Source organism: Sinohyriopsis cumingii, chromosome 9 (genome assembly GCF_028554795.1).
Source record: "Sinohyriopsis cumingii isolate HCF-2022 chromosome 9, ASM2855479v2, whole genome shotgun sequence".
In the NCBI taxonomy this organism is placed as follows: Eukaryota; Metazoa; Mollusca; class Bivalvia; order Unionida; family Unionidae; genus Sinohyriopsis; species Sinohyriopsis cumingii.
Window position 1 is genome coordinate 85,884,718 of NC_142969.1, and position 11,762 is coordinate 85,896,479.

Genomic DNA, 11,762 nt, shown 5'->3' on the forward strand with positions numbered 1-11,762 from the left:
AGCCTTATTAATCTACAATGCCACAGAATAATAGGGAAATTCTTTATTTTATTCCTTCTACCCTCCTCTGTGTAGCTGTCACTCTTTTAGCATAGACTACTGTCACTAATTCTAACACCGATACTACTACTACTACTACTACTATTACTACTACTACTACTATTAACCATGATTATATATATATATATATATATATATATATATATATATATATATATATATATATATATTGCTTTTTACATCTGTTGCAGGTGAAACAATAAGCATGTGCACGTAACCTGCGAAGAAGTTGCAGAGAATGATCAGCTTCATAGTATTCTCATTTTGCTTAAACTATGGTAATTCATGTAAAAATGTTCTGATGTATTTTACTATCCTAGAATGAGTGTTATACTAGCGATCACAATATTTTTATTTATTCACCTAGTTATGTCTGTCTTTTAATGTATCACATCATTTTAGGTGAAGAAAAGTTACGTAAATACAGGGTTCATTGCATGATACATGAATGTGCTCGCGGAAGAGTAATTGAAACCATATGGATCTTCGATGTGCCTGTTTATTTTTTGTACCATTTTCCTTGAACTGCCTAATATGCTACGAAAACAACTAATCGAGTGACATACATTTGTCTGGTTTAGCAGTTTTATTTCTTCCTCTTATTTACAGATTTATTGCGAAAGATATTTTCAGTTTTTAATTTGGACATATAATTTCGACCCTGAAGTTTATTTATTTATGATGAATTATTTATTTACAACAATGAGATAATCACGAAACGTAAAACTTTACTTATTGCAGGATAAATATAATTTAATTTTCCCCCTCAACTTTAGGTAGAGAACAAAGGGTCAGCTCAGTAAGCACGATATAAAACTGCTGTGTACATTGATACATTGATGGTATATCTATACTTTTAGTGAAATAGGTTTACGTAGGAGCAAAGATGGAACTCTGGTATTTATGATGTGCAAACACGTTCATTGACAAATATAAAACAATTATTATTGTAAAAAAAAAATGAGCCTACATTTAGCATATTTAAGACTATCATGGAGTCACTTAAGCAGTACGTACCCCATAGCTTGTCCAATCAGTTGTACAAAAAATCTTTTAGATTATTGCAAATATGGGATATATGCCTCAGTGCTTAACGTCAGGAAGAGAGGAAACTAAAGCTGCCCAGATGAGATAAATGTGCTCTTTATAATGAATGTTTTTTTTTATGTTTTGTATTTACTGATATGTATGCATTTGGTGGTAACACATGCAAACTCGAAATAAAACCATTTGCAATCATTGTTTGTAGGGGATACTTCTTTTATTTTGATAAATCAGCACAAGTCAGATTCTAGATCAGTGATTTCAGGGTTGTCAAACATAAACAAATAAAGAAGATTTAGGTTGTTGAATATGTTTGTGTAGTTCATTCAAATGTCAGTCATAATATGCAGTTAATTATACAGTTAGTAAATGTTTAACGTTTTTCAAAGATACATTTTGAAGATATATCCTCAATTGTCGATTGTTTAGTACGTGATAAGGATGTGATATAGCTTTAATTCATCTCTACTATGGACCATTGTTATAGATGGAACTTTATGTTATGTATTTTAAGCAGCCTGAAAACTTAGTTAAAAATTGGTCTGAAATGTAATGTTTATATGGAAGTCACTAAAACTGTAGCAGCAGGGAGGGTAAACAGACCATTTTAGACAAGTCCATTAATGAAAATAAAGCTTCCTAAAAAAATGAAGCATACAACGTCAATAACGCAAACCAAAGCCTCTAACCGAAGGGGATTTCTCTAACTGGGTTACCTTATTGTTGACGATTGTTTATTTGTGTGTCTGTTTAGCCACCCGGACACTCATTGTTGGTTGTAACCCTCCCTGGCGAAATCTCTCAATCAAAACGTTTATAAAGACGTACGCGATATTACGACCGAGGAGCATGTAAATGTATCGTGATAAATCCGTGTGGGGTAGCTTGCGCACATGAAAAGAAGTTTCAGATATGTATCATATCCATATCCCCTGAACACCAAGTCTGATGAATATTTAGCAGAGTATGTGTATCGACTAAATTAAACTCAGCTAAAATATTACAGTTATCATGATAACTTAAGGTATTTGTTTATATCTCTGAATAACATAAACATAACGTCTGTGTTTTTGTGTCTGCCTCGAGAAGATAGCAGAGCTGGATTTGATTGTTTGTCTATCATCATATCATCGTATACTAGGAGATTATTAATAAATCAATCGAGGTCATCTACAGATGGGGCTTCATCAATATCGGTGATAAAATCAATAATATTATTACCATCCTCGTCCTATAATTTTGCATTTTCATTAAAATCTTTAAGCACATCGTAGCCTCGCTGATCATCTACGGATGGTGCCACTTAATATAAATTATTCCTCTTGAGCCATCTCATTATCAGATTAAGCAATAATTACATCTTACCAGACCCAGATGGACCTATGACAATTGTTATGACATAATTTGGTAGCGCTGGATAATGCTTGACAGTCTCTTGCTTTCGTGTCGCTGAGAAATCAATGACATCCATGTTATACAAATATAATAAATAATCCACAAGTGGATTAACAACAATAATAACAAAAGATAAAAAGTGTGCATTTTCAGGCAAATATGTGAAATGTGGTACAAATAAATATAAATTTATTTCGTCTCATATGAAAACAGGTGGTGATAACGCTACTTCGTTAGGAAAATTACCAGGAACTCCATGGGCTAAAGACCCAAGAGAAAAAAAATGTTCCAGGATATAATTATTGTGGTCCTGGAACTCGGCTTGATATCCGACTTGACGAGTGAGATCAAACATGACCCGGAGAGTATCCAATAATGATAAAGATGTCATGTTCATGATGTAGCTTATAACAGTCCAGAATTACAACAACGACATATTGCAGATGTGAAGCTGATTCATGCGTTTAATTCCATACAAATATCATAAGTAATATGGATTTAGACTGTGTTCGATGCAGAGCATATACCCCCATCAGTAGATTAACAACATTGAAAACAAAAAATGAAAATCGTGTACTTACAGGCAAGTGTGAGAAATGTGTTCCAAGGAAATATAAATTTATCTCCCATGACAAGTCAAGGATAATAGGTGGTGATATGACTGCTTCACTGGGACAATTACCAGGAGCTCCATGGGCAAAATATCAGATAGGGAAAAACATCTTCCTGGATATAAAAGTATGGTCCTAGAACTCGACATGATATCCGACTTGACGAGCGAGATCAACCAAGGCCTGGAGCGTATCCAAGAAATTATATTGATCAAGCATGTCACGTTCATTATGTAGCGTATAAAAAAAAGATTTACATCAACGACATATTGCAGATGTGAAGTTGATTAACTCGCTAAATTCCATAAAAAATAAATCTCAGAGAAAAACATGCTAGCTTCCTAATAAAAAGGTAAACAAGTATGAGGGTCTGTAATCAAACAACTGATTAGTAGTAGTAGTAGTAGTAGTAGTACCTACCACCACATAAACAAATTCAGTATGCACATGTTGATGACAGATCTCGCAATGAAGTTGACCAGGCAGATATTTTATTTTAACCGCATGATACTATTAAAACACGTACGCGTCAATCACTCACATATAAATACGCGTTGACAGTGGTTGACTTTGCAAGCGGATATAAAGAAGCAGACACACTATTAAATAAAACAGCAACTGAAGTTACATCATGCGTTTGTACGAATTATCAACGATAACCCTTGCGATAGCCACAGTTGGTACAGGTTGATCCTGGCAAGGAATTTCTTGGTGCAGTATCATCTCTGATGAAAAATCATAACGGCAGCATCAGACAAGGACATATAACAATTCATATACAGCAATTCATCGCGATTAGGCAATCGATGAACGATTTAATCGAACACGTGCTGTGCGGTTATTTGTATATCAGTATGCGCAGGAAATATCCCTGAACAAAGATAAAATTGACATGAGATCTCGTGAATGGGTTTCAAGACTACCACGTGTGATAGCTGCGATAAGTAATGAAATTTATCATGCAATTTTATATGAAACCTACCAATGGGATAGCTACAAACATATGCCAATACAATTACATGACTCCTTCTCAAAACATCCAGTACTAGGTAATGTGACTAAGATATTTATATGAACCCGGTGAAATTGAAGGGGGTAAAAAAGAGCAACTGACCCTATTTTGGAGTGTGAGGACACTTATAACTTACGGCGTGGTAATATCCACGGGTAGACTTGCAATCTACAGATTAGAGTCAACTGCTCCTCAGCGTTGATTTGTATGTGAACAATTACAATTAATTCCTGAAGGCACACAATTACTAACCCGTTCACTTTTGCGAACTAACGCCTCGACGTCGATTACATTAAGGACAGGTGAGCATTACATTTTCGTGTGTGTGACCAAGACTAATATTAATTCTATCTATGGTTAATTGTCTTGGATTATTATTAATATTATATTATTACTGTTACAGCTCGCACAGTGATTATTCTGTTGTTGTTTTAATGGCCTGATAAATTCAGCGTCGAGATCAAGGTCGCGCTTTTTTTTTTGTCACATTCTTTAGAACTAATTGTTCTTCTTACTACATCATCGTTTATTTCCTGAGTTTGATTATTATTTTCTGTGACGTTTATGATAACCGCTCCGCAGATGAGATATTCTTCTGACTGGAGACACTGCAAGATAAACTAAGTTAGACCAATTAATATGAACATCAATAATCCAAATAACTGTATCAGAAATAGTCAGTCCTTGTGGCGAATGAATCGTTATAGCGTATCATTGAGTCCAAGTTTTGTCCATCGTTAACGCGCCCTCAACAACACTCACATGAACTAAAATGATATCATTTAACACAAGATTTTCTTTACTACCACATACAGGAATGTCAACGTCAATATGTTGCCGTCGCGTATCTGCTGGTCGATAACAAAATGGTCCAGGTAAATTTAAAAGCTTAATTTCATGTATTAGAAATAATAGTTGTTGAAGTGTATCACGAACTATCTTTCTACTTGCAACTATCAAATCATTTGGTCTCCACAAATTCCAAAAATCATTCATAGGAGTGTCAGAAATTACTTTACTTCACGCATTATTTCACATTGAATATTATTCGGTTGTAGTCTGATTAATTTCTTGAACTCACTTATTTCTTGTTTAAGCGCTCTATGATCATCATTTATCTCCTCATAATAATCTACAAACTTTTTCAGCCATTCCTGTGGAGAGAATCCAACAAAATGCGATGGTTGACCATATCTATAAATATTTGTAATGTCTCCAGCGACACTGTACATACTTCATCCCAGATCATAATCTTTGGAATATATTTCTCACCCATTCGTTGAGGACTCCATGTATCTCCCTTCCATCGAAAGAAGCTGTGATAAGTAGAAGAGTTTACTCCTCGCTCTTTCATTTTTCTGGCGAATCTATTTGTAGGAGTTAGTACAATTATATCAAGTCCATGAAATAATTCTATCACACGTGTTTTAACAGAACCTCCCGGTTCATTAAGATAATGATAATGTATATGGCATTTGATCATTTAGTGGTGGCGCTGATGAAGCTGACATCTGATCATTTTCGCGATACCAATGTTTGCACTCGACATCTGCTGTTTCATCATAGCTGTGTTATTGTTTTCGTATTACTCTCCATCCGTCCCATGATTATGTGCAAATATTCAATCGTTTCAAACGATTTATGTTTCGTGTCAATATAAAATGAAACTGTAGCTTCTCTAACAGCGAGGTTAGGAAATCTGTTCATCATGGATAATAGGTTTATCGAAACGTACACAAGCATTCAAGACCTTAAATGAGTAAACTGAGGTGATTCACCATCAGTGTAACTCAGAATTGTATCTAATGTATTTCTATCTGATGTGCAAGCTGCTTCTCTGCTCACACATACATTTTTCTTTGTTGTATCGGCAATAATACAATCTAGTTCAGCATCGTCGATAACTAATCGACAAAAACGTCGTTTATCATCACTCGAGCCGCCTTGTGTGAATTTGCCAATTATCTTTCTACCGAGATCTTTAGCGACTTTATTCTCATAATTGATTTTATCTTCATCTTCATTGTGATCCAAAGATTCTTTTCTTTTCTTTCTTCAATTGCCAAATTTGTTTCTATGTACAACATTATATTATTGCCTCACTTATTGTTAATGATATTAGTATTTTTACATCAAAACATATATCGTAATAATATTACTGGTGCCCACATTTTTTCTGAAAGAGTTTACCAAACCAGAGATAACAAATCGGATGAAAACCTTCAGTAAATTTAAATGAAATAATTAGTGCAAATCTCGTTATATGAAAATCTGGTAGAGGTCCATTTATCGAAACTCTGGTCATCTCGTGTGCTGGGTGTCCAATATCTTATGATATGCAGCACACTCTCCTATTCCAAGAAAGTTTCCGGGATAACATGCAACAGCATCATCTGCGATAACATCCATTAGATCGCTTCTGGTATTCCATAAACCACCGTGTCCGTTTTCGAGACAACTCGATATTATATCATCGAGAAAATATAACGACTTGGTTTCCATGAATGTTTCTTTCTTGCAAAATGAGCAGCGATTGCGGCAATCGTAAAAAAATTACTGAACAACTTTTCATGATCTTTGGCGTATTTCGATGCAAGATCTTTCATTTTTGTATAAAGAAATTCTGTTCGATAAATCTCACCATTAGGTCTTACAAACTGATCAAATTTGCTTTCCTCGATTTAATTAATTCGTCATGATTCATTTCTTCAGAACTTTGACATAACTATACTGATACCGGATCATTTTTAATTATTTAGTTAATAAAATCAAATATGTCTCCTTTGTAAAATCTAACTGTTCCATCTCTTAGAAATATTGTTATAGCAGACATCCAAGCATGCGTATTATGATCAACGATACGTCTCGGAGCTCCTTTCTATAATTATTTTGGCTCGTATAATACTTATCCTGTCATTTTGTTTATTATTATTTGGAATTTTAGTTGTTGTTGTTGTTGTTGTTCTAGGGTTTAACGCCATTTTTCAGCACAAGATAGGCTATACATGGCGGCCAGTATGACTGGTGGAGGAAGAACCCTAGAAAACCCAGAGAAGAACCACCGACCCACGGGAAGCTATGGAATTTTAGCATTTTTTTATAACTAAGCAACATCGTTTATTGTATATCCTTTCTCTTTCACTGATTCAGCCCATTTGTTTATATTTTTTCACGTCGTTTATTTCCACTTGTTGCATTTGTAAAATGTTCCAATACTCGTTCGGCTACACAAGTTATTCCCGAAAATTTCATTGGCTTGAGATATCAAGGCCAGGTTTATCATTCAGCGGATATATTGCATAAACACCTGCAGTCATAGGATACGCTCGTTCATAATACGGTTTGTCAATACCAGTCAACAGTCCTGGTTTCGAATTGTTAATTAACGTAACAGCGTTCCCAACGCCGTGGTGTAATCGAACAGGGTCACATTTGTCACGGATAATCAAAGTATCGTCTACTTCCGCGGTATCTACCGCTACAATAAACTTGACTCTAAAAATTATCTCTGATTGGCGAGATAATTAATAATCGTCGCCGCTCGTTGGCCATTCTTTGTAGCATCGATAACACCTTTGGTATTGCGCACGATTCTGAACGTTGGCCACACATGATATGCACCATCACAGCGAAATTCTTCCTTGGCGTCATGAATACGTTTAATTAGAGTCTCATTCTTCGGATCAACCAGAGCTCGCCTCGGTACTCCATGGTTCTTCTGTCAAGATCGAATTAACCTTTAGAAGGTTCGATTGTAGATAACCTCTCAAACTCCTCCATATTATAATTAAGGAAAATATATATTTAAATTGATGTACCATTGCACACACACACACACACACATATATATATATATATATATATATATATAGATAACCAGTTTTAGTAGTATTTGTATTATGCATAATACATGCTTATTAGAGGTATAGAAAATAAATTTAAAAAATAGAAAGATAAATATATAGAACATATATACTAATATAATCTTTACAACTGTTGAAAAGGTTATCAGAACTCAATTTATATAATAAAAATATGGTGTGCATAACGCTTACTATCAAGTATATTATAAATAATTAATCATATTATATTGAAAATTAATTTACAAATTCACTTTCATTTTTAAAGAATTAGTAACCTTATTTTTATGTTATTAGATTATACCTTAACCAGTTAAGATTTTCTGCAAAGTAAAATAATATGAAATCTAATTATAAACAGGGGACATAATTCAGAAATATTTTTTACTAAATGTCATATAGTGTTTTTGAATTTAGACCTTTTGGATATACCGTATTAAGACGGTGAATCCAATAGGTTTCCTTTAGTAGACGTTCCATTTCAGAATCAGCTTTAACAATAAGTTGGAAGGAGAAATCTTGCAATGTATGGGAATTTTTGTTAAAATGTGCGGCAACATGAGATGAAAATGATTGATCGATATAATTTTTTATATCTGATCTATGTTGGTTCATACATTTAGATATTTGTTGACTGGTTTGTCCAACATATTGGAAGCCACATTTGTTGCATGTTATGAAATAAATAACATTTGATGCTGCACAATTAATGTCACAACGCATATTAAAACTTTCTTTCGTATTATTACTATTGAAAGAAGTATTTTCATTAATAAATGACCAGTGTGAACATCTAGGTCTATTACATTTAGTTGATGATCCTATTTTATATGACGGTTTTTCTAATTTGGAATTAGTTAGGAAATCTTTAAGATTTTTAGTCCTTTTATAAGCAAGTGTGGGTTTGCTTTCTTGTAGCGATTTAACACTTGCTTTACATGATAAGTTTAATAAATCCCAATATTTATTGATAATCTTACCTATATTAGGCAAACTTGGATTATATTCAATAATAAAAGGAATGATATCTTCATTTCTATTTTTGATTTTATATTGTAAAGATTCAAGCTTTGTAAGAGAAGATACTTTTTGGAAAGTAGTATTAATGATGTCAATAGGGTAATTTCTATTTAAAAAATGCTGACCTAGCTCTGTCAAAGACGATTTAAAAACAGCATCATCCGAAATAATTCTTCTGTATCTTTTTGCTTGACTATATGGTATCCCATTTTTACATGATTTAGGATGGCATGAAGAATATTCAACATATTGATGAATATTCGTGTTTTTAACATGAACCATGGTAGTAATTTCATTATTTTCATTTTTCGTGACATCAACGTCCAAGAATGAAACTTTAGTTTTAGAGACATTGAATGTAAATTTTATTGTTGGATGTAATTTGTTTAAATTGTCTATAAAGTAATAAAGGTCTTCTGATGAATAACTCCAAATCATAAAGATATCGTCTAAAAACCTTAACCATGCATCCGGTTTTAAGAGGCATTTATTTAGAAAATCATTTTCTAATTTTCCCATAAATAAAGATGCATAAGCAGGTGTCATAGGACTACCCATTGCTGTTCCCATTTTTTGGAGATAGTTTGTATTACCAAATTGAAAAAAAAAATTTCGAGCACAAATTTTATCAAATCACAAATATGCTATTTTGATAGTTTATATGTATATTCGTTATCTTCAAGATAATATTTACACGCTTCGATACCATCATTGTGTGGTATATTCGTGTAGAGTGAAACCACATGAAGTGTAACAAGGAATGAATTTTCAGTTAGTTTCGGTAAAGATTTCAATTTGGTAATGAAATCAAAAGTATCTTTGACGTATGAAGTTAGTGACTTCATTAGTGGTTGTAAAATTAAAATTGTAAAATTGCGATATATTATTTGTAACTGAGTTGTATGTAGAAATAATGGGTCTACCTGGATATCCTAAAGGTAGTGACTTATCAACCGCTTTATGTATTTTTGGTAAAATATAAAACTGAGGTGTGCGTATTTTATTTGGGAAGATATCTAGTTCATCATATATGGAACAATTGTGTACAGAGATTTGATTAATACATTGGCTTATTTTTTCTTTCATTTCTTCAGAAGGATAATAGGAAAGTTTTGTGTAATATTCTTCATCATTTAATTGTCTTTCTACTTCTTTAATATAATCCTCCTTATTCATTATGACTATGGTGCTAGACTTATCCGCTTTTTTAATAATAATACTTTCATCTTACAATAAGCTACGTAAAGAACTTTATTGTTTATTTCATTGATCACTTAGAAACAACATATTTAATGACGTAAGCAATGATATTGAATTTAGTATGAATTAAGTCTGATGAAGCATTAAAGCGAAACCGGTCACACATTCTACGTGTTGGTGTTGTTTATTTTATAATTTATATATATATATATATATATATATATATATATATATATATATATATATATATATATATATATATATATATATATATATATATATATATATATATATATATATATATATATATATATATATATATATATATATATATATATATATATATATATATAATGATTCAAACAAAGAATAACTGTAACTGGTTAATGATTGGTTCTACAGCTCCCTGTAACAAAGCCTGCGTAAATGAATTGTGTGGACTTCACCTACAACGCTTGCGAAGAGTGAGTCTAGGTACAAAACAGTGTTTGAAGTGTGGTGTTGGGGTTAGAGGAGAAACACAGTTGTGAGTGCAATGTTGTGGTAAAAGGTACAGAGTGCTAAAACGATATTATGCTAAAAATGCAACGCCGGCAATGACAAGGTCATAAATAACGCTGAAAACTATCTCACCCGATTTTCAAATAGGTATTTAGACAAATAATAGTATTATATAAAATGAAGCGAAATAAATTTGTGAAACATCGCATCATCAAGAATTATGAAACATCGCGAGATGGTGTAATCAGCAATTGTCGACAATAAAAACAGTCGGTTCTTTTAATAACACTGGTCAACAGTGAAATCATTACTGACTTGAAAAGGCCCTAATCTGTAGTATTTTGGTGTGCCGAACACGAATATAACCGTGAAAAATTTGTATTGGCTCTCGTTTTGAAGATATTCATATACCTCATTTTCTATGTTTCACTGTGTAAATTTCTCCAGTAGGACTGCAGCAACATCCGGAATAATGATGTAACATTGCATAATACCATCATGCTCACATCATCCACAGTTGATTGCATCATTTTCTGATGCAATGCAATACTAATGCCATGCGGCTGCTGAAGTAAGTTGACGTCAGCAGTGTACTATACATGTGTAGGCCTATTATACTAATGCCAGGCGGCTGCTGAAGCTGACGTAAGCAGTGTACTATATAAAGCCCAATCAGATAGGTTCAGCATTTAAAATATTTTAGACGTTGTGCGAGACAGTTCAAGCTACTGTTACATAAAACTTATTATTTTATCCATTTACGTACAATAAAGAACAGTAATGCCTCGAAAGTGTGTTAATACCGCGGACAATTTTTGCTATATTTGTGGGGAAGTGACATTTGCCAACCAGAAAAAAAGTATCAATTCTCAAGTGAAGAAGGCATATCATCTTTACTTCGGATGCAAGGTTGGTGACCAAGACAAGCCTTGGGCTCCGCATATATGCTGTGCTACATGTACAACACAGCTTTCACAGTGGTTGAATTGCAAAAGGTCATCAATGCCGTTTGCAGTCCCAATGGTGTGGAGAGAGCCAAGCAACCACCTAAATGACTGT

At 33.3% G+C, this 11,762-nt stretch overlaps 1 protein-coding gene across 2 annotated transcripts in view; it reads left to right on the forward strand.

Moving 5' to 3' along the window:
- LOC149792164 (deoxynucleoside triphosphate triphosphohydrolase SAMHD1-like) overlaps window positions 1-2,046 on the forward strand; it is a 100,425-nt gene extending 98,379 nt beyond the window's left edge. The window contains exon 18 of one of the 2 annotated variants that reach the window (XM_089969361.1): window positions 252-2,046. In XM_089969361.1, coding sequence (XP_089825487.1) covers window positions 252-263 — 12 coding nt within the window. In that variant the 3' untranslated portion in view covers window positions 264-2,046. The remainder of the gene's footprint in view (window positions 1-251) is intronic. The other variant, XM_089969359.1, reaches the window with a different exon arrangement.
- Window positions 2,047-11,762: the final 9,716 nt, after the last annotated feature.